General features: G+C 49.2%; 1 protein-coding gene across 1 annotated transcript; it reads left to right on the forward strand.

Annotated features, from left to right (window-relative positions):
- The first annotated feature begins 1631 nt into the window (after window positions 1–1631).
- On the forward strand, window positions 1632–22139 carry B9D1 (B9 domain containing 1). Its single transcript, XM_010600240.3, has 7 exons — window positions 1632–1737; window positions 3164–3232; window positions 6517–6628; window positions 15355–15451; window positions 16537–16599; window positions 21310–21377; window positions 21736–22139. The coding sequence occupies exons 1-7, from the start codon at window positions 1636–1638 to the stop codon at window positions 21876–21878; spliced, it is 654 nt and encodes a 217-aa protein (XP_010598542.2). The 5' UTR covers window positions 1632–1635; the 3' UTR covers window positions 21879–22139.
- The last annotated feature ends 652 nt before the right edge of the window (window positions 22140–22791 follow it).

The raw sequence follows: 22791 nt of genomic DNA on the forward strand, positions 1-22791 counted from the left end.
GGGGTCTCCCATTCACCAACACCCAGGGAGCTGGGCTTCTCTGCACCTCTGGTGGCCACCCCAGAGGCCCCTGTCCCTTGGGGGAAGTCCCCCTTTTGTGTCCTATTCAAATGTGAAGTAGGCTTTGGCATGGCCAGGTTTTAAAGCACGGAAGCCCCCTGGTTATTTGATCATCTCAAGCATTTAGCTGCAAACTAACTTTGGCACAGTCCTGAGTCTCAAAGGTCACAGAAGGGAAGGAGTTGGGCAAGTCTGGTAAAATTTGTCAGAGAAAGCATATTAACAAGGAAGAGACAGGGTGTGACATGGGGTGGGGTGGTGTGCGGCCAAGTGCCCAGGAACTGAACAGCTCCTACTTGTGCAGCCCCCACCTGTTGCAGCTCCCAGCCTCTATCACATGAATAAACCCTGGTTACCCACAGCCCCCTCTCCCCAATCAGGTATCTTTGTTTACCTGGGGTCAGGGCTTCAGCTGGTTGGGCTGTAACCTATCCTTCCCTCTCCTCCACCAGTGACTGACAGGAGCCCCCTTGTGTGCTCCTAAGCTGGCAGCTGGCTGTTGAGCAGGGTGGTGACCTGGCAGCCCACTCAGGGTCTGGCTTCCCAAAGTCTACACTCCTGTGCATCCTTTCATTTCCTGGATTTGGGAGGTCTCTAATGCCACTTCAGATGCTGAGCCAAGAAGTGACCCAGGACGAGGCAGAGGGGGCGGTGAGGGTCTTTAGTCTGTGGAGCTGTGAGTTTGCATCCTGGCTCAGCCACCTAAAACCAAAAAGCAAACCTGTTGCTGTCGAGTTGATTCTGACTCATGGTGACCCTAAAGGACAGAGTAGGACTGCCCCATAAAGTTTCCAAGGAATGCCTGATGAATTCGAACTGCCAACCTTATGGTTAGCTCTTAACCACTACGCCACCAGGGCCTCCACTGCTGTGATTTTGCCCAAGTCACCTTCCTTCTCTGAATCTGTTTCCTACTCTGTAAAATGGGGACATATTCAATTATTCATTCATTTAGCAAGTATTTATTGTGTGCTTGCTATGTGTCAGGCAATGGGGATACCAGACTGACAGTCTCCATATTCATGCAGCTGGCAGTCTAGAGGGGGAGATAAGCATTGGCCCAAATTATGAGTCTCAATAAACGTACAAACAGAAACCATGGTTAACGGCAAGAGGACGAGAGAGGCCTAAGAGGAACTGTCATTTGAGCAGAGCCTCACAGGTCGGAGATTCTGCTGCAGTCCCAGGCACTGCCCCTCTGTGGGCCTCAGTTTCCCTAGTTTCAGAAGTGGTGGCTTAGTTTGTTTAATAAACATTTTTGGGAGGAGAGTTTAAAAACACAACCGGGTACCACCTTAGCCCGATGTGGGGCGCTGCCTGGCCTCAGCTCGGTAACGTCCCTCCAGAGACCAGGTAGCCGACCCTGTCCTAGGCACCTGGCCCCCGCCTCGCACTGATAGGCGGCGACACCGTAGTCCCAGCACATTGAGCCCCACGGTACCCTCCTCGACTCTCCCGGCAGCGTCCGCTAACTGCGCCTGCGCAATACCACGCACGCGCACTAGTGAAGAAATATGTCCCGCGCGCCACGCCGTCTGTTTCCAAGGTAACCTCAGCGCCTCTTAGCAACCGCGCATGCAACCAGGGTCGGCTCCCGGTGCCCCCAGCGCTGCCATGGCGGCGCCGGGTCCCAGCGTCTTCCTACTCATGGTCAACGGGCAGGTGGAGAGCGCCCAGGTGAGCGACCGGGACCCTCCCCAGCCTCCCCCGGGGATACGCCCCTCGGCCCCTCCGGCTGCGTTGCGGTCCAGCGAGGCCTGTCGTTCCTCGGAGCTTCTGTCTCCCTTGGTGAGGCGGGGGAGGAAAACCGGCGTGTGAGGGGCTCGGCGCAACGATGCTAGGCGTTCCTAATGCGCAGCGTGGAAATTGAGGCTTGCAGAGGCTGAGCTCGTGCCAGGGGGACGCTTGGTCAAGCCTCTGACCCCTGGCCTTGTTGAATCACGGGCAGGAGCTTCACGGGGCGTCACTGGGGCAACTGGGCCGGCGCACAGGCCTCCTCCGCCCGTGACCGAGTCGGGGCGTCTGTGAGCCTCAGATCATGGAACTCAGACTGGAGTGGGGATGATTTGGGTAACCCTAGCCAACGGTGGTGGTGGCCAGGAATCATCCAGGGAGGTGTGTCTGTCATACCAAAGGGACGCTACTCCCCACCTCCCAACACTTTATAAAAACGTTAATAATCATAATAAAAGCCAATGTGTGTCAGGTATTCACTCTGCACCAGACGTGGCCCTTAGCCCTTCCCATTCATTCAGCACAACAACACTGTGAGATGGGTGTTATTAACATCCCTGTGTTACAAGTGACAGAGCTGGGGTTTGAATCCAGGTCTGTCTGACTTCAAAGCTTTGCTACACCTTAGCAGTGACCTTATGGGGTATTGGAAATGGTGTTTATATGTGAAGATTAAATGAGATGTTTTAGGTAAAGTTGTGCCCAGGGCCTGATACTTACTAGGTGTTTCCTACCTTCAGTTTCCTCATGGATGCTTCTGCCCCATGCACCCATCCTGCCACCTCCCCCTTGGTCTAGCACCTGATGCTGTCTTCTGCCTTTCTCCTGTTCTATCCCATCAGGGGCTCTCAGCAGGGCTGGGTCTTTCCTCATGACATGTGTCCTGATGGCTTCCTGGTTCTCAGACCTTTCACTTCGGCGTTATCCCCTTAGACCTTCTCTGTGCCCACCCTGTGCTTCCTATGCACAATCTAATGGGTTGGCAAACAGACAGGCAATCAGTGCTTTGATGGAGGAAAGCCCAGGTGCTGAAGGAACCTGGACAAGAGGGCAGGCTTTCAGGAGGGTAAGTTTTGAAGGATGAGCAGCAGTTTTCCAGATGAAGGAGTGGGAAGAGCATATCAGACAGAAAGCAGAGCCTGAGCAAAGGCCCAGGGGCTGTAGCAGCTGGGAACCCTCCTCTGGACTCCCACAGTTCAGTCCTCAGCCCTCTCTGCTGAACCCCATATCCATGTGTCCAACTGGCTCTTGGGCCCTGGCCCAGGTGCCTCATGTTCAGAAGTCCTTTTGGCTGCACCTGCCTAGCCGACATGTTGGTGGGCCTCAACATGAGTCCCGGTAAACAGAGTTCACGTGTGCTTTTTTCCAGTTTCCAGAGTATGACGACCTCTACTGCAAGTACTGTTTCGTGTACGGGCAGGACTGGGCTCCCACGGCGGTAAGCTGAACTCTTGGGCCTCCCTCGCTGACAGCATTCGTGATTATTGGGGTTTCTGAAGGTGTCCATCATACCCCTTCCCCTCCCAGCTCAGAACCAAGTTAGAGGGAGACAGAGTTTGGAAACAAACGTGAGTTTGTTTCTGATAAAGCTGGAGTTGGAGAACACAGCCACAATTGGGCTACCAAATAAACCCCCACCGCCAGACTATTCTCACTCAGATACCCTGTCCTGTGAGCTTATGTGTGGCAGCAGGTGGCAAAGAGGAACACAGGTGCAATGCAGCAGGCAGGCTCCAGAGTGCCAACTTGGAAGGGATGAGCTGTAGATACTTTGGGCCAGTCCCTCGTCATTTGGCCTCTCCTTAGACCATGGGGAGGACTTTGGAGAGTCACAAGACAGAACAGGATCTCTCACTTCCTAGGCTTCCTAGAGAACAGTCTCTCCACCAGGAGAGGGATTATAGTGATGTCTTCAGTTTGCACATACTTTACTCTTTGCACAGCACTTGTTTATACCTCACAGCAGTTAGGGAAATGGAAGCCCAGCTTAGATAACTTTTCTGAGTCTCCCATTTCCTCATCTGTACAACTAAGATGACAGTACTTTTTTTCCATTCACTTATTTATCGAATAAATATTGAGAGTCTTCTGGGAAACCCTGGTGGCATAGTGGTTAAGTGCTACAGCTGCTAACCAAAAGGTTGGCAGTTCAGATCCACCAGGCACTCCTTGGAAACTCTATGGGGCAGTTCTCTTTCATATAGAGTCACTATGAATTGAATTGACTCAACGGCAATGGGTTTGGTTTTTTTTGTTTGTTTGTTTTCTGGGTGCTAAGGATACAGAGGTGAACAAAACCAGACAAAAGTCCCTGTCTTCCTGGAGTACACATTCTTGTGTAGGTAGACAGAAAATAATAAATAGTAAATATTCTAGTTTGTTAGTAATAAGTTCTGTAGGGAAAACAAAGTCAGAAATGGGGGGAGGGTATGAAGGCAAAGAGGGAGGTTGATATCATGGAATTACCTTGAGTCGGAATTGATTTGACAGTGACTGGTTTGGGTTTAGGAATCTAGACATGGTGGTCAGGGAAGGCCTCACTGAGAAGGTAGCTTTTGAATAAACACCTGAAGGAAGTGAGGGAACAAGCCATGTGGAAATCTATGGAAAGAACCATCCAGGCAGAGGGAGCAAAAAGTGCAAAGAAAGGCTCTCTCTGTGGCAGGAGAGCCTTTTGAGGAGCAGTAAAGAGACCAGAAGGAGTCCTGGTGGCACAATGGTTAAGTGCTTGCCTGTGAACTGAAAGATTGGTGGTTTGAACCCACCCAGTGGCTCTGTGGGAGAAGAGACCTGGAGATCTGCTCCTGTAAAGACTGCAGACTAGGAAATCCTATGGGGAAGTTCTACTCTGTCATACAGGGTTGCTGTGGGTCAGAAGGAAAACCCTGGTGGCACAGTGGTTAAGAGCTATAGCTGCTAACCAAAAGTTCAGCAGTTTGAATCCACCAGGTGCTTTTTGGAAACCCTATGCGACAGTTCTGCTCAGTCCTGTAGGATCGCTATGAGTTGGAATCAACTCAACAGCAATGGGTTTTTTTGGTTTATGAGTCTAAATTGACTTGATGGCATACAATAAGAACAAAAGGGCCAATGTGGCCATGAACAGTATGAGCAAGGAGGAGTGTGGCTGGAGTTGAAACAGAGAGGACATGGAGGAACAGGGCTTGAAGGGCTGTGTAGACCAGAGGAAGGGCCTGACCTTGACCTGGGGTGTGAAGAGACCTCACCAGAGAGTTTTGAACAGAAAAAAGAGGTGATCCGACTTAATATTCTCACTTGGTCTCTCTGGTTCCATGTTAAGGATAGACTCTTATGGGAGAGCAAGGGCAGAAGTGGGAAGACCAGTTGGCTATTACAATAATGCAGGTACAAGAAGATGGTGGCCGAGACAAGGGTAGTGGCAGTACGGTCGTGAGAGGTGGTTGAATTTTGAGTATATTTTGAAGTTAGAGCCAACAAGTTTTCCTGTCAGACTAGATGTGGGGTATGAGAGAAAGATTTTTAGCCTGAGCACTTGCAGGTAGAGTTGCCATTGAGGGAGGAGACTATGGAGAGAACAGCTGTGGGGCACTGTGTGGAGTTCAGTCTGGCATACGGTAAGGTTACTAGGAGTCCAGGTGGAGGTAGGCAGCAGGAATAGGGAGATACTGATCTGGAGTTCAGAGGAGAGGACCAGGCTGAAGGCAGAAGTTGGAGGATCATCAACATACCCAAACCTAAAACCAAACCCGCTGCCGCTGAGTCGATTCTGACCCACAGCGAGTCTATTGGACAGGTTAGAACTGCCCCATAGGGTTTCCAGGGAGTGGCTAGTGGATTTGAACTGTCAACATTTTGGATAGCATCCATAGCTCTTAACCACTGTGCCACCAGGGCTCCCATCAACATACAGATCACATTTAAAGTTGTGAGCCTGGGTGAGACCATAGGCACAGTAAAAGAGCAGGCCAAAGACTGGGCCCTGGGACACTCCAGCATTAGGAAGGCACTGGCAAGAGAGACTGAGCAGAAGCTGCCCGTGAGGTAGCAAGACCCAGATGCTTGTGGTGTCCCAGAAACTGAGGGGAGGAGGTATGTCCAGAAGCAGAGTGTGCTCCACTGTGTCAAATGCTGCCAGTGGGTCAGGAGAACAAAGACAGATACGACCATTGGATCTAGCAGTGTCGAGACCACGTGTCACTTGACAAGAATGCTTTGGTAGAGTGGTCATCAGATTGGGGTCATGAGGGATGAATGAAAGAGAAATTGGAGGTGGCGAAGATCAACCACTCTTTCAAAGACTTTGGCTGTAAAGGGGAGCAAAGGATGGGTTGATAACTGGAAGAAGTAAGACAAGAATCTTGTCTTGGTGGTAGAGAAAATAACATGTGTATATATGCTGATGGAATGATCTGAGTGAAACTGATGATACGGAGAGAGAGAGAAAAATCAACAAAGCCGTTCCCTTCAAGAGGCAAGAGGGGAAGAGACCAAGCACACAGGGAGAGGGGTTGCCTTCCCAGGGTTGTCAAGCACCAAGGAGGTAATACATTGAAGTACCAGGCCTGAGAGGTGCTACATTATCTGTTAGTTCCCTTTGTTTGGAGGATAGGTTTTGACAGAAGATAGTTAAGGAAACTATCCCTTCCCAAACTGCCCTCCTAACTGCCTCTCCCAAGGTAGGTGGAGGGGGTTGTGGCAGCCTGAAGTTTGGATACTAACTCAGTGTCATTGTCCTCACAGGGTTTGGAGGAGGGGATCTCGCAGATCACATCCAAAAGCCAAGATGTGCGGCGAGCGCTGGTGTGGAACTTCCCCATCGATGTCACCTTTAAAAGCACCAACCCCTATGGCTGTGAGTCTGGGGGCCCTGGGGGCTGGCTTTCAGGCAGCACACCGAGGGCATTGTGTCTGTCTCACCCTACTCACCCTGCCTACCACCGTCCAGATTCCTGTCTTCATTGCCTGTCACCTGGCCCGTTGTACCAGCCTTGTGATGACGTACTCTCTGGCCACTTGGCCATTTACCTTCACTTCTTCCTTATCTCTGCCGTACCCCAGTTCATCTTCTAAGTGCTGTGCAATTGACCTTTTGGAAGTTCAGACTGGATCAAACCAGGCCCCACACTGAAGCCTTGGGTAGTTCCCATGCCTGTGAATGCAGGGCAGACTCCTGAGCCAAGGGTTGGCACAAGGGCTGCCTGTGGACAGGGACAAGGGTGCCAAGGGTCTGAGGCAAGGGTTCTGGTGGGCCTCCTGGGAAGGGACAGCCATGCTGTCCTCATCCACATGTAAGAAAGGTTTGATAGGCTTCCTAGGATGGTGCCCTGGGTAATGGAACAACCCCCTCCTGCTGAGGACAGCTAGAAAGGCTGAACAAAGTATTAGCGGGGGTTGGGGGGGGGAACCTAGCTAGCAAAGTAATGAGGATTTTACCAGGCCAAGATCCAGGAGAAAAGCAGAAATCCAAAGACATGGCCCCAGTCATATCTCCCTCGGGAGAGGTGATTGAGAGGCTGGTTAAGACATTTGGCAGCCTGTCTGGGCCAAGGGCCCAAGAATTGATGTGTTCAGAGCCCTCCAAAGGGCTGTGGGAGGTCATGGGGTGGAGGGGGGAGAGGGGACAGTAAATCCCCTGCAATTTGAATTGTGACCCTAAAGGGTTGTACACTGTGAGTAAGGGAGAAATGGGAGTAGACCAGCCCTCACAAGAATGCAGCCCAGCTCAGCTCCTAATCCTCTCAACCCCCTGATTTTTGGATTAACGCCTAGATTGTTAGAGCCCAAGACTCCTGGCAAAAGCAAATGAGAAACTTCTTTAGAGAAGATAACATCTCCTAGACCACAGCTTATTTCTGCTTTTTCAAATCTAATGACTGGCATATAATAAAAGGAATGAAGAGGCACGCAGGAATCAAGACAGTATGAATAAGTACCAGTAAACATTAGACAATAGAGACAAACACAGACTGTCCACATACTGAAATTATCAGATACACCCTTACCATAATCAAAAGAAATAAAGGGCAAGATTGAGAATTATGGCAGGGAACTAGAGAGTTTGACATAATTTAAAATGAATCTAATAGAAATTCTAGAATTGAAAAATATGGTAATCAAAAGTAGGAACTCAGCCAACTAAACACAAGTGAAGGGACAATATATGCCAAGAGCTAGATCAGAAGAAAGTATTTACAGGGAAACAAAAAAGAAAATCTGAAGCGTGCATAGGAGACAGTATAGAAAGGCTAACACGTGCTGGGAGTCTTAGGAGGAGAGAGAGCAAGACAGAGGAAATACTGGACGATACAAATAGCTTCAATTGTTTTCGACAATAATGAAAAAACATCAAACCGCAGACTCAAGAGGACTAACTTCAAGCAGGGTAAATGTAAAGAAAACCACTCCTAGGCACATTATAGCAAAAGTCAGAAAACCGGAGACAAAAGAAAATCTTAAAAGCAGCCAGATTTGGGATACATAGATGTGTGCATTTGTCAAAATCCATTGAATAGTGCACACTTATTGTGTACTTCATTACATGTAAATTTTATCTCAAAAGAACTGTGAACAAACACTGAATTCTAGTTAATGCTATGCATGGTGAAGTATATAAAGGGAAGTATACATATATCACAGATATCTGCAACTTACTTTGAAATATATCAAAAGTAGGATGGGATGGAGGGATGGAGTGAGATGTGATGAAGTAAGTATAGTAGAATGCTAATGGTAGACTCTAGGTGATAAACAATCAAGGCTTCTTTGTAAAATTCTTTGAACTTTTCTGGGGGTTAGGGGCAATTACAAAGGCACAGTAATTAGATTGACAACTGACCTTCTCAGTAGAAACAATGGAAGCCAGGATGATATCTTCAACGTGATGAAAGATAATAACTAGAATTCTGTATTCTGTGACAATAGTCTTCAAGTGAAGTAATGGCATTCTCGGACCAAAAGAGAATTTGTCACCTCACCTGCAGATTTGCACTAAAGGAAATAGAAGATACCTCAGGCAGAGGGAAAATGATCCTAGATGGAAGAGCGGAAATGTAGAACGGTACAAAGAATGAAAATACCAAGCCTGTAGGTAAAACTAATAGAATGTTGACTATATAATGGTTTTAAAATATAGATAAACTTAAAATATATGACATTGATAACGTATAAGTTGGGAGGTAGGTAAAGGGAATTAATGCGTTCTAAGGTTCTTGCGTTGTCTGGGAAGGAGGGTAAAGGTACCAGTTAATACTAGACTAACCAGGACGCATGTCATAATCTTCAGGGTAACTGCTAACAGTAGTGAAGGAGTATATAACGGAAAGGGAAATGGAAAAAAATTGTTTTTAATTAATCCAAAAAGAAGGAAGAAATGAGAGAAAAAGGAGCACAGAACAGACAGGAAAAATAGAAAGCAGGTAGTAAGATAATAGATTTAAACCCAAATATGTAACTAATTATATTCAGTTTAGGAACCCTGGTGGCATAATGGTTAAACACTTGGCTGTTAACCAAAAAGTTGGTGGTTCAAATCCACCAGCCAGCCTTTTGGGAAAAAGATGTGGCACTCTGCTTCTGTAAAGATTACAGCCTTGGAAACCTTATGGGGCAGTTCTGTTCTGTCTTACAGGGTTGCTTTGAGTCAGAATCTACTCCACAGCATTGGGTTGGGTTTGGTTTTTAAGTGTTCCAATTACAAAAGACAAAAGTTGTCAAAGCGGTATATGCTGTTTACAAAAGACACATTTAAGACCTAAGAAATCAGAAAGATTGAAAGGATGGGAAAAGATACCACGTACCAGCCAGGAGAAAGCTGCATTAACTACGTTAATATCAGATAAAGTAGATTTTAAGGCAAAAGCTATTTTAAAAATTAAGAGGGACACTTCATGATAAAAGGTTTAATTCACCGGGAAGTATAATACTTCTAATTCGTATGTGACTAATAACATAGTCTTGAAATTTATAAATAAATATTTCACACCTCAACGTAAAAATCCTCACAGCTGGACCAATAAGCAACATCATGATAAATAGAGAAAATATTGAAGTTGTAAAGGATTTCATTTCCTTGGATCCACAATCAATGCCCATAGAAGCAGCAGTCAAGAAATCAAACGATGCATTGCATTGGGCAAATCTGCTGCAAAAGACCTCTTTGAAGTATTAAAAAGCAAAGATGCCACTTTAAGGACTAAGGTGCACCTGACCTAAACCATGGTGTTTTCAGTTGCCTCATATGCATGTGAAAGCTGGACAATTAATAAGGAAGACCCTAGAAGAATCTATGCCTTTGAATTATGGTGGTGGGGAAGAACATTGGACTGCCAGAAGAACGTACAAATGTGTTTTTGGAAGATGTACAGCCAGAATGCTCATTAGAAGCAAAGATAATGAGAATTTGTCTCACGTACTTTGGACATAGTATCAGGAGGGACCAGTTCTTGGAGAAGGACATCATGCTTGGTGAAGTAGAGGGTCAGCAAAAAAGAGGAAAATCCTCAATGAGATGGACTGACACAGTGGCTGCAGCAGTGGGCTGAAGCATAACAAGATTGTGAGGATGACGAAGGACTGAGCAGTGGTTTCTTCTGTTCTACGTGGGGTTGCTATGAGTTGGAACTGACTCCTTGGCACCTAACGACGGCAAGAAAAATAGGCAAATTCACAACTATTGTAGAAGATTTTAATATCCCTCTTATGGCCAAGATAGCAAGCAGGAAAAAAAATGAATAAGAATGTAGGAGATTTAAGCAAGATAATTAGCAAATTCACCTAACAGACATATATAGAACATTGTAGTTAGAGCAATACCTACAGAATAAACATTTTCAAGCACACATAATCTGAGCCATATAGGAAATCTCAACAAATTTCAGATCATTAAAACCATAGAGCTTTCTCTCTGAACATAACAAGATAAATGCTAGAAAAAGATAATGAAAAAATCCCCGTGTGTTTGGAAATTAAGAAAATCACTTCTAAAATAACGTATATGTTAAAGAAGAAATAACAAAAATTAGGAAGTATTCTGAAGTGATGCTGAAAACACTTTCTGTTAAAATTTGTTGGGGGCAGTTAAAATCACAGAGGGAAATTTTGTGGGTTTAAATGCATGTGTTAGCAAATATGAAACGCTGCAAAATTAATGATCCAAGCATCCATCTTAAGAAATTAGTAAAAGAGCAGCAAATTAAACCCAAAGAAAGTAGAAGAAAAGAATAAGAAAAAACAGAAATGAATTAAGCAGAAAGCAAAGTTATAATAGAGAAAATTAAAAAGGACAAAAGTTACTTTTTAAAATTGAAAAGCCCCCATTAAGACTGAAAGGTATGTGGCAGGGTTGTATCCTTTCACTTTACTTATTCAGTCCGTATGCTGAACAAATAGTCTGAGAAGCTGGACTCCATGAAGAACTCGGCATCAGGATTGGAGGAAGACCCATTTAACAGCCTGTGATATGCAGATGCCATAACTTTGCTTGCTGAAAGTGAAGAGGACTTGAAGTGCTTACTGATGAAGATCAAAGACTATAGCCTTCAGTTTGGATTAAACCTCAACATAAAACAAATACCATTACAACTGGACCAGTAAACAACATCATGATAAATGAAGAAGAAATTGAAGTTTTCAATGACTTCGTTCTACTTGGATCAATAACCAACATCCATGGAAGCAGCAGTTAAGAAATCAAACGATGTGTTGGGCAAATCTTCTGCAAAAGACCTCTTTAAATTTTAAAAAGCAAAGATATCACTTTGATAACTAACGTGCTTCTGACCCAAGCCATGGTCTTTTCAATTGGTCATATGCATGGAAAGCTGGACAGTGAAAAAGGAAGCTAGAAGAATTGATGCATTTGAACAATGGTGTTGGCAAAAAACATTGAATATAATGTGGATTGCCAGGAAACGTACAAATCAGTCCTAGAAGAAATAAAGCTGGAAAGTTCTTTGGAAGTGAGGATGGCAAGACTTCAGCTCACTTACTTTGGACACGTCATCAAGAAAGATTGATTACTAGAAAAGAACATCATGTTTGGTAAGGGGAAATGAGGAAAACCCTAAATGAGATGAACTGACACAGTAACGGTAACAGTGGACTCAAACATACCAATGATGCCATATGAAGATGGCATAGGACTGGGAAACATTTTGTTCTGTTATACATAAGGTCACCATGAGCTGGAGCCAACTTGACAGCAACTAGTAACAACAACAACATTGAGACAGATCAAGAAAAAAAGATGTAAATAACCAATGGCAGGAATGAAAAGGGGACATCATTACAGTTCTTGCAAACATTAAAAAAATAAGATGTTACGAACAACTACTTGCCAGTACATTTAACAGGTGAGACAAAATGGTCAAATTCTTAGAAAAATACAACTAGCAAAACTGATACAAAAAGAAAGGAAATCTGAGTAGACCTGTATCTATTAAATTGAATCTGTAATTAATTTTATCAGAAAGAACATAAAAAAAAACCCAGTGCCATAAGAGTTTGTGAAAATCTGGTATTATTTCTTGCTTAATTGTTGGAATTCACTGATGAAGACATTTGGGCCCAGAAAGAACATACTAGGCCCAAATGTCTTCATCAGTGAATTCCAACAATTAAGTAAGAAATAATACCAGGTTTTCACAAACTCTTATAGAGAATAAAAAAGATAAAACGTTCCAAAGCAACTTGAGGATATTAAAAAGAGGAAACCCATTGCTTAAATGTTACTTTAAGGACTAAGGTGTGCCTGACCCAAGCCATGGTATTTTTAATTGCCTTGTATTCATGTGAAAACTGGACAGTGAATAAAGAAAATTGAAGAATTGATGCCTTTCAATTACAGTGTTGGAGAAGAATAATATACCATGGACTGCCAAAAGAACGAACAAATCTGTCGAAGTACAGCCAGAATGCTCCTTAGAAGCAAAGATGGCGAGGCTATGTCTCACGTACTTTGGACATGTTATCTGGAAGTCCCTGGAGAAGGACATCATGGCTGGTAAAGTAGAGGGTCAGCGACAGAAAGGAAGCTTCTCAACAAGATGGATTGACACAGTGGCTGCAACAATGTGCTTAAACAAAACAACGGTTGTGAGGATGGCGTGGGACCAGGCAGTGTTGTACATAGGGGTTGCTATGAGTCAAAACCAACTTGATGGCACCTAACAACAAGAAGTCATCAAAAGACATAATTAAGAGTAAAAAGACAAGCCACAGAATACATACACATATACACATCATAAATCAATAAGAAAAAGACCATCCAGTAGAAAAATAGGCAAGGGGCTTGAGCAGGCACTTCACAGAAGAGGACTTCCAGGTGACCAAGAGACAGGAAGAGGTTTCCAACTTTAGTTAAGTAAGTAGAAAAAATGCAAATTAAAACTATAACAAGCTGTCACTCACCGGAATAAAACCAAACCCATTGCTGAATTCCAACTCATAGTGGCCCTATAGCTAAAATTAAAAATACTGATAATACCAAGTGGCTTAGGCTAGGTTCTCTAGAGAAGCAAAACGAGTAAAGCGTATAAATATATAGAGAGATTTATATTAAGGCAATGGCTCACGCGGTTGTAGAGACTGGAACGTCCCAAGTCCGTGGATCAGGCTGGAGGCTTCTGATTCATGTAGCTGCAGGAGCTGGTAAACCGAAGATCAGCAAGTCAGATGACAGGGCTCTGGCTCACAGGCTGCAAAGACTGCCAAATCCCAAGATCGGCAGGCAAGATGGCGGGTAAGCTGCTAGTTCAAGTCCCAAGAACCAGAGGTTAGGCGAACTGACCAGCTGCAGAATCCAGTGTGAGCAAAAGCCCACAAGCCTTGCCAGAAAGTCCACCTATATTGGATATAGGCCACACCCCTATGGAAACTCCCTTTCAGCTGATTGGTTACTCACAGATCCCATCATGGAGGTGATCACATTATATTAAATCTCATCATGGAGGTGATTACATTGTTATACAACTGCCAGATTACATCATAACTGCCAAACCACTGAGAATCATGACCCAGCCAAGTAGACACACACCCTTAATGATCACACCAAGTCTTGGTGAAGATATAGAGTAATGGGAACTCAGATGACGCTGCTGGTAGGAGTGGAGGTTGATACAAGCTCTTCGGCAAACAGTTTGGTATTGTATTTTAAAACTGAACAAATGCATACCCTGTGCAGCTCCTTTCTTGGACATACCCAACAGAAATGTGTGCACATGTGTACCAAGAGACATGTACAAGACTACTCATAGCCATGCCATTTATAATAGCCCCCAAAGGAGAAACCACCTACTTGCCCATCAGCACTAGAATGAATAAAGTTATTGTGGTATATTCAGACAATGGAATGTTACACAGCATTGAAAATGAACAGACCACTGTACGTGAAACAACTTTGAATGAATCTCACAAACATAATGTTGAATTAAAGAAGCTGGCTGGGTACAAAATATGCATCCTATATTACACCATTTATATGAAATTCAAACAATGAGTAAAACTAAAATGCGGTGTTTGGGATGCATTCTTAAAGAAAAGTATGGAAGTGGTTTCATAAAATTCAGAATTAGTGGTTACCTTTTCACGGTAGAGAGGGGAAGGGTACAGGTCTCTCCCTAACATCTATTGAACACCTATTTTGTGTTTGAGAATATTCTAAGTGTGTTTCAGGTAGTAATTAATCATCAGAGACCCTGGTGACGTAGCGGTTAAGAGCTACAGCTGCTAACCAAAACGTTGGCAGTTCGACTCTACCAGGCACTCCTTGGAAACTCTATGGAGCTGTTCTATCCTGTCCTATAGGGTCGCTATGAATCGGAATCAACTCAATGGCAGTGGGTTTGGGGTTTTTTGGTTTAACTAATCATCATGACAACTTAGGAGATGGAGTTTATTCCCATTTTAGAGATAAGGTGCCCGGTGCTGAGAGTAGGTAGCTTGCCAGAGGTCGGCTCGCCAGTGGCGGTTTGATTGGGCCCCCTGCCGGCCCTGCTCTCCGACACACTTAGAGCCCTCTGGGCCTCGTTGTCATGGGGGTAGGAATCTGCCTAAAATCTAGAGGAGCGGATCAGCTAACGAGTGAAAGTACTTAGTCTACATGATTGTTAATATTTTAAAGGAAGATGAGAGGAAGGCCTTCACTTTCTCTCTGACTCCTCCCACAGACTTCCACCAAAATAAGCTATCTCTCTGGTTCCAGGGCCCCTGCAGTGCATACCTGAGCCCTAACCCCGGCTCCATAGCCTTCGTCAGGACAACAGCCTTCCTGGTCAGGACAGAAGCTCAGGGAGCACCCTCGTCTGCTTGTTCCTAGGGCCTGGGACAGAGCCTGGCTCTGTGGGCACTGGGGAGGCATTTACTGTGTGCCCTGGCTGTGTGCCTCTGGTGTTATGGCCAGGTGCTGAGGAACAGGAAGGAAAAGGTCAAGCAGGGCCTGGCCAGCAGGTTCTGGGTCCCCACACCTCCCTACCTGCCTTGATTGACTTGGGGTTGGCAGAGGCCCTTGGTGGGGGTTCCCATGTCTGCCCTGTGCCTCCCTAGCGCTTCCCCATGTGCCAACCCCACCTTGTCCTTCCCAAGGGCCGCAGATCGTGCTCAGCGTGTATGGACCAGACGTGTTCGGCAATGATGTGGTCCGCGGCTATGGGGTGGTGCACGTGCCCTTCTCACCCGGCCGGTAGGTCATCGTTCCAGCCTGGGCCCTGGGCCACAGCCTGCCCCACCCTTGGCCATCCTCTCTTGAGACAGGGCCCTTCAGCAGGGCTTGTCCAGGCACAGACAGGGATCTCTGGGGTCTCTGGGGGCCAGGCAGCTCAGCCTGGGAAGGTGCTGGAGGGAGGTAGTCCACACAGGGACAGAGAGCCTTGGGACTGGGGGTGAGGCTCACACTGCAGTCCAGAGACCAGGTGGGATGGGCAGGTCAGAGCACCCCACAGGGAGCAGCAGGGTCCTGACAGAAGGCTGGTCCAGATGCAGTTTCCAGGCAGTTAGGGCTTGCCTTCATTTAGTCCCTCACCTCCTGGGCTGGGAGCCCTCCCTGTGCCCCGGCTCTGCGGAGCACTAGAGCACACACAGGTACGTCAGATATGGGCCTGCCCACAGAAGTCCCCAGAGCAGTGGAGAAGATGGGGAGGTGTAGTCCTTTTTTGGCAAGTGCAGTGACAGTGTAGACGTGGGGTGTCCTGGGGCCCAAAGGAGGGGGAGGAAGAAGGGACAGCAGTGTGCTATTGCTGAAACAGGAAGTGCAGGGTGTGGAGGGGAGAGGGCTTGGTAGGTAGGTGGTGGGACCAGGGTGGGGTGAAGGCCAGAACCCTAGGTGCCAGGGGCAGAAGTGGGACAGATGACCATAGCAGGGCTAAGGTCCTGGGAATTGTTAGGGTTTTCCTGGAGGCAGGCATCCAAATTTGGCCCTGAAGGTGGCAGAGGATTTGGACATACGGAGAGGAGCCAGGGCTTGCCAAGGGGCAGTGTGAGCTGAGACCTAGGCCTCATTTGTTGCCTGCAGCATCCTTGACCCTTCAAAGAACACAGGACTGTCCCTGTGCAGTGCCCACGGCAGGTGGGGGCCGGTGCTCAGGCAGCAGGGTGGGTCCCTGGCATTGACTCTAACTCGGGCCAGCCCCAAACAGGCCTCCCGGGTCCGTGCTTCCCGGGTCCGTGCCTGTCTCTGCTGCACTTCGTTGGACTCAGAAAGTTCTGTTATGTTTCTATCACGCAGTGCATTCAGTGAATCACATTTGTTTGTGAAATCGTTTGTTTTAGGCACAAAAGGACCATCCCCATGTTTGTCCCAGAATCTACATCTAAACTGCAGAAGTTTACAAGGTGAGTTTTCTACCCTACCCCAGCCCCTCTTCTGATTTAGGTAGTTGGAGAGGGTGAACAGATGTCACTTTCCACTAATTGTGTGTCACATAGCCTCATCATGGAGACAGGTCCTCAGGATATCCAGGGGCACGGGCACCAGCCACCCCTCTAGCAGCATAAGGCCATACTTTGATCCCTGCCAAAGATCCCTGTGTCCAATTGAGCATATGGGAAACTTCTCATGACATAATGTGACATTAAAAGGGTAGGAGACGAGACAGCAGTCTGAGAAAAAAACAACATGACAGTCATCCTAATAGGTGACTCATCAGTCAGCGACTGGTGCCTTGTCCTCCTCCATGTGGTCATTTATCTGCTCCACACAGCTCAGTCAGATGGGTTCTGTTGTCCTCATTTCACAAATGGCCCACTGTACCTTTTAATAAACCCATAGAAATCCTTTTAACATTATTACCTTGATTTTATTGATTAGGAGAATGAGGCTTAGAGAAGTCAAGTACCTGGCCAAGGTCACAAACTGGGGAGGCTTCTGGGAGGAGGTGGCATTTGAGCAAAGACTAGAGTTAAGGGGCCAGCCATGGGACTATCTGGGGGAAGAACATTGCAGGCATAGAGAAGAGGGTGCACAAAGGAGACAACGTGCTTAGCATGCCAGCAACAGCAAGGAGGCCAGCGCAGCTCAGGTGTGGTAAGCCAGGGGTATGCAGTGGGGCAAGGCAGAGAGGCTGGCAGGAGCAGGCCACCAGGGCCCCCCACTCTGGGGACGGGAGTGGAGGAAGACCAAGCTGAAAGGCCTCTCACCTCTTACCACATCCAAGGAGTTGCTTAGAGGGCCACCTGGGCCCCATCCGCTCAGCTCCCCAACAGCGCAGACAGGATGGATCTTGGCTCTCCATCTACAGCCAGGTCAGGGGACAGCACTGAGGCCTGTGGAGGGAGGGATGGCAGTGTCCCCACTGGCCTCAGCTCAAGTGTCCAGGATGCCTGTGGCCATGAGGAGCTAAGTGTCCTGGCAAGATTGTCCTGCCCTGTACGCTGGAGGAGACGACGCCCACCCCTCAGGGCTGTCTGGGAGGCAGCAGGGAGACGTGCAGAGGATCGGGGTCAGGGAAGGGCCTTAAGAGGCTCTAGTCCTACCCGCCTGGCCAGAATTTCCACCTGTGCCAACATATCACAGCTCCCAGCAGAGCGGCTTGGGCTCAAGCAGAACGTCGCTAAGGAGAGGGTTTCCACTGCCAGAGAAGTGAGCCCTTCAGAAGGGGTCTCCCTGCAGGAGTGTGGGCATGGGTACCTCACTGGAGAAAGTCTGATTGAGGAGGGCAGCTTGATGGGCACCGACTGCCCAGATGTGGGAAGTCTGTCAGATTGAGCAGCGAAGTCTGCACAGCTGGCTCCGGTATTATGGGACTCAGGGTGGAACTGCATGTCCAGCCTTTGTCCCCACGCTCCACCCTCCGACAGCATGCAGTTCTTCACGCCCCTCTTCCCAGTCTGCTCTGGGCCTGACAGGCCTGCCCACATCCACACTTAGCCCCATGTGTTTCCTGTGACGGCTGTAACACACATGACGGACTCAATGTCTTAAGCACCGAAATTGATTCTCTCTCAGTTCTGGAGGTCGGAAGTCCAAAATCATTATCAGTGGGCCAAATTAGATACTGTCAGCAGGACCACTATCCTCCACAGGCTCTGTAGGAGAATCTTTCCCGTCTCCCAGCTTCTGGTGGCCCCGGGTGGTCCTTGACTTACGGCTGCATCACTCCCATCTCCACATCTGTGGTCACAGGGCCAACATCTCTCCTGTGTGTATATCAAATCTCCTTTTGCCTCCTTGTGTTAAAGACACTTGCGATTACATTTAGGGTCTAACCAGATAATCCAGGATAATCTCCCCATGTCAAGATCCTTAATCGCACCTGCAAAGACCATTTTTCCAAATAAGGTCACATTCATAAGCCACATCATGATAAACGGAGAAAAGATTGAAGCTGTCAAGGATTTCATTTTACCTGGATCCACAATCAATACCCATGAAAGCAGCAGTCAAGAAATCAAAAGATGCATCGCATTGGGCAAATCTGCTGCACAGGACCTCTTTAAAGTGTTGAAGAGCAAAGATGTCACCTTGAAGATTAAGGTGATCCTGACCCAAGCCGTGTTATTTTCAGTCACATCATGCGCATGTGAAAGCTGGACAATGGTTAAGGAAGATCAAAGAAGAATTTGCGTCTTTGAATTGTGCTGGCGAAGGATATTGAATATACTATGAACTACCAAAAGAATGAATGAACAAATCTGTCTTGGAAGAAGTACAACCAGGATGCACCTTAAAAGCAAAGATGGTCTTACATACTTACATCTTTGTCTTACATACTTTGGACATGTTATCAGGAGGGGCCAGTCCCTGGAGAATGATGTCATGCATGGTAGAGTACAGGGTCAGCGAAAAAGAGGAAAACCTTCAAACCTTCAATGAGTTGGATTGACACAGTGGCTGCAACAGTGGGCTCAAGCATAACCACAATTGTGAGCATGGTGAAGGACAGGGCAGTGTTTCGTTCTGTGGTACATGGGGTCTCTGTGAGTGAGAACTGACTGGATGGCACCTAACAACAACAGGGATTAGGACCTGAGGACCATCATTCAGCCCACTACAGCCCCTCCAAGCTAGTCTTCCCATAGCCACAAAAACAAGTTAGGCTATGCCCTTTCCCTGCTGCAACTCACCGTACACATCCCTGGGTGACAAGGCCCGTGCTGCCTCGTGGCCTCTGCCCTGCCTCCTGCCTACTGCCTACTGCCTGGAGTTCCTCTGCCCACAGGTTCCTTCCTGCCAAAGGCCTGGGCACAGATACTCTCTGCTGGAGCACTTCCCTGAAGTTGGCCTCTCCTAGCCCAGGCCTCGCAGGCAGTGCTAGTGGGTTGAGGCTTTGTGCCTGCTCCGTCAGCCTCAGCCCCCACCCTAGCCCTGGGGGTGGCTGACGGCAGTAGCCTTGCTTTGCAGAAGAATAGCCTGAGGAGCAGAGGGTATGGGCTGCCCAGGCTGCGCATAGCTAGTGGAGCCAGGATCTAGTTTCCGGAGATGCGCTGTCCCACCGTCCCTTTCCTGGGGGAAGAGGGGGGAGGGCGGCTGGAAGTTCATGGGGATGTCCCCCTCGTGGTCTCCACACCATCTCCAGCCCCTGACTTGGGGCAGGCGTGGCCTCTGGGAGCTCACCTCTCAGCTGACTTCACCCTGTCTAGGCAGTACTGCCCTGAACAAGTGAGTGGAGAGCCACCCCAGGCCGCACAGGAAGGAGCAGGGTGGTGGAGGAGTGACACCTGGGGACCGCCTCTGGGTTTTGCTGCCTCTCAGTCTCCCTGCCAGTCAGACAGGGACACTTGGGAGCAGGGTACAGCAAGGTGCACTGCCCTGGGATGCTGGCCCACTGGCCCTGCCTCGCATCCCCTGAGCCCTCTGGGCTGCCTCTTCTCCCAGGGGAGCGACTGCCCACAACAGCCTCCTGGGGCAGGGGGGCACCCTGGAGGGAGCTTGCTGCTGGGGTGCTGGGAATTGCCCCTGCAGAAGGCCAGGGCCCTGAGGGGTGCACAGAAGCACCCAAGGGCATTTCCAGCAGCCCTTGTGCCAGGTGGCACTGTTCACCTCAGAGGCCCTGGCAGCACAAGGAGACCAGCTTTGGGCAGGCGGGGTGGCCACTCCGGGACCAGGCCCACGTCTGCCTGACTCACCCGGCCGGGAATAGTGCTCCTGGTTTTTTTCCGGCTCGAGTGGGTGTGTCGGAGGTGTGGCACTGCTCTGGAAAGGGCCCTGCTGCCCGGGCCTGGGTACATCCTCCCTGCTGGGTCTGCCCTGAGCCTCTGTGACCAGGCACTGAGCGACCCAGCTCCTGGCTGGCTGGCCTTGGCCCCTGGAGTGGGAGGGTAGGAGGTGACGTGACACCATCACTTCTGTGACCACGGGCAGGGGTATCCAGGGTGAGTCTTGAGTGGTGAAGTCGGTGTTTTATGTGGCAGGTTACACAGAGTGCCCTCACTTTATAGCTTCATAGGGCAGGTGCCATCCTTCCCCCATTTCACAGTGAGAACATTGGGGTTCAGAGATGGGCTACGACTTGTCTTAGATCTCACACCATAAAAGGCAGAGGTGGGGAGCCCAGAGCTGACCCCAATCTGCCCCTGCTGGCTAGTCTCTCAGGGTGGGCCGGAGTCCAGGAAGTGGCACCCTTCCCCCAGGACCCCCTCCTTTCCTCATATGCCTCAGCTTTAGCCACCTTTCTGGGATTTCCGCCTGAGTTCAGACCGTGCCCAGCATCTCCCTCAGCACCCACAGTGAATCTACAGGACTGTAGTGGGAAAGCTGGAGGTGCTGGCTGAGTGTGGGGGGGGGGGCCTAGGAGAAGGACAGGAGGCCTGGGGGAGGGTTGGGGGTAGGGCTGTGGGAGAAAGGCGGCAGTGGGGCCTGGGGAGGGGCGGGGCCTTGGAGTACCACAGGCCTGGTAGAAGCCTGCCAGACCCCCGTTTCTGGTTGACCCAGGCAAGGGGTGCTACCTTTCTGATGCCCAGACTCACCTTTCAGATGGGCAGGGTAGGTGTGGGCAGGCTGGGGGTGGGGGTGCTGGTTTCTGAGACAGGGAGAGAGCCCATGTCCGGTGGGCCTAAGGACCGAGGCCAGGGCCCTACTCACCACATCGTGTCCTGTTTTCCCAGCTGGTTCATGGGACGGAGGCCCGAGTACACAGACCCCAAGGTGGTGGCTCAGGGTGAAGGCCGGGAAGGTAAAGCTTGACACCCCTGCCATACACACGCATGCGTGCTCACATGCACACAGGCGTGTTGAAGCCTGGGCAGGGGCTAGGTGGTCCCAGGAAACAGGCAACGGGAGGGGGGTGGGGGGTGACAGGTGGGCATTGGGGGTTGGTGCCACAGGGCAGGGACCCAGGAATTTCCCCAGAGCACCTTCCAGGTGTGGCACAGAGGGTCTGCTGTGGCCTTCCCCACCCCGCTGTGGCCCCTTCATCACCCTGAGGAACAGAAGCAAAGCACTGTCACCCCACTGTACAGAAGAGCACTGAGGCTGAGGAGTTCCTGTGGCCCCATGGCTCGGCCCTGCTGACATGTCACCTCTGTCCCCAGTGACCCGGGTCCGCTCCCAGGGCTTCGTCACCCTCCTCTTCAACGTAGTCACCAAGGACATGAGGAAGCTGGGCTATGACACAGGGCCTGTGGATTCACAGGGCATCTCGGTGCCCACCCCACCCCAGAGTGTCCTGTGGTGAGGGCCTCCACTGCTGCTCCGCCTGGCATTGCAGGCCCAGCAGCTCTCTTTGCTGTTGCCCCTTTGAAGAGTGGACCAGAGGCACAACCTTGAGGAAAACGTTTTTATATAATAAAGTGTCACACTTCCAGAGACCCAACCCTGGAGCTTCTCACCCTTTAGCACCTCCTCCGTCAGCCATGGCAGCCTTTCCTGACCGCCTGGAGACCTTCAAATGCTCACCCCTGGCGGGCCTGAGGAAGTGCCCAAAGCCCACCAGGTCAGGGTGTGCCACCCCCAGGGTAACACTGTGGGTAGCCAGGAGACGGACCCTACCTGGGGACGGCTGATGCATGGGGATGGGCGATGCCCAGGGAACCACAAACCAGGGCGGCTGCCAGGCCGAGAGCTCTGATTCATGCTTTTGTGTGTCTGCAACGTCTCTGTAGGGTGGGCACAGGGTTCACTTGGAGGCAGGGGGTATTGAACAGAGGTACTTCCCTGGGACCAGCACTGTCTGCCACAGTGCTCAGGGACTGCCAGCTTCCCTCGGCAGGATGGCGTTAGTGGAGCTAAGGCATCTGTGGATGTGGTTGCAGCCTGCCCTCTGCCCCCCATGTGCATCTGAGGAGGGGCTGATGGCCTCCCAGAGGCAAGAGGCTACTTGCTGGAGCCCCGGCTCTGCTAGCCTCGAGCTGGCGAGAGGTGAGCCCCCATAGCACTTGCCATGGCCCTAAGCCCAGGAGGCTCTGCCCACTTTGTGGAGCTGTGCATATAGCACACCAGTCCCCCTGTCACTCCTATGGGGGTCTCAGCCCCTGAGGCCGGGCTTCCTCGCACTGCACCCACACGCCAGCACCAGGCAGCCACCTCCCAGTACACAGCAGGGCTCTCGCCCTGCCACAAAGCCTTCCGCAGGCACGCTGGGCAAACAG

This window comes from Loxodonta africana, chromosome 2 (assembly GCF_030014295.1).
Source record: "Loxodonta africana isolate mLoxAfr1 chromosome 2, mLoxAfr1.hap2, whole genome shotgun sequence".
Lineage (NCBI taxonomy): Eukaryota > Metazoa > Chordata > Mammalia > Proboscidea > Elephantidae > Loxodonta > Loxodonta africana.

Bases quoted from the DNA above. Each gene is read 5' to 3' on its own strand.
- B9D1 (XM_010600240.3), top strand. From the start codon at position 1,636: ATGCAACCAGGGTCGGCTCCCGGTGCCCCCAGCGCTGCCATGGCGGCG. The intron at 6,629-15,354 runs GTGAGTCTGGGG...GTCCTTCCCAAG, and splicing joins AAGCACCAACCCCTATGGCT to GGCCGCAGATCGTGCTCAGC. The intron at 16,600-21,309 runs GTGAGTTTTCTA...CTGTTTTCCCAG, and splicing joins AAACTGCAGAAGTTTACAAG to CTGGTTCATGGGACGGAGGC.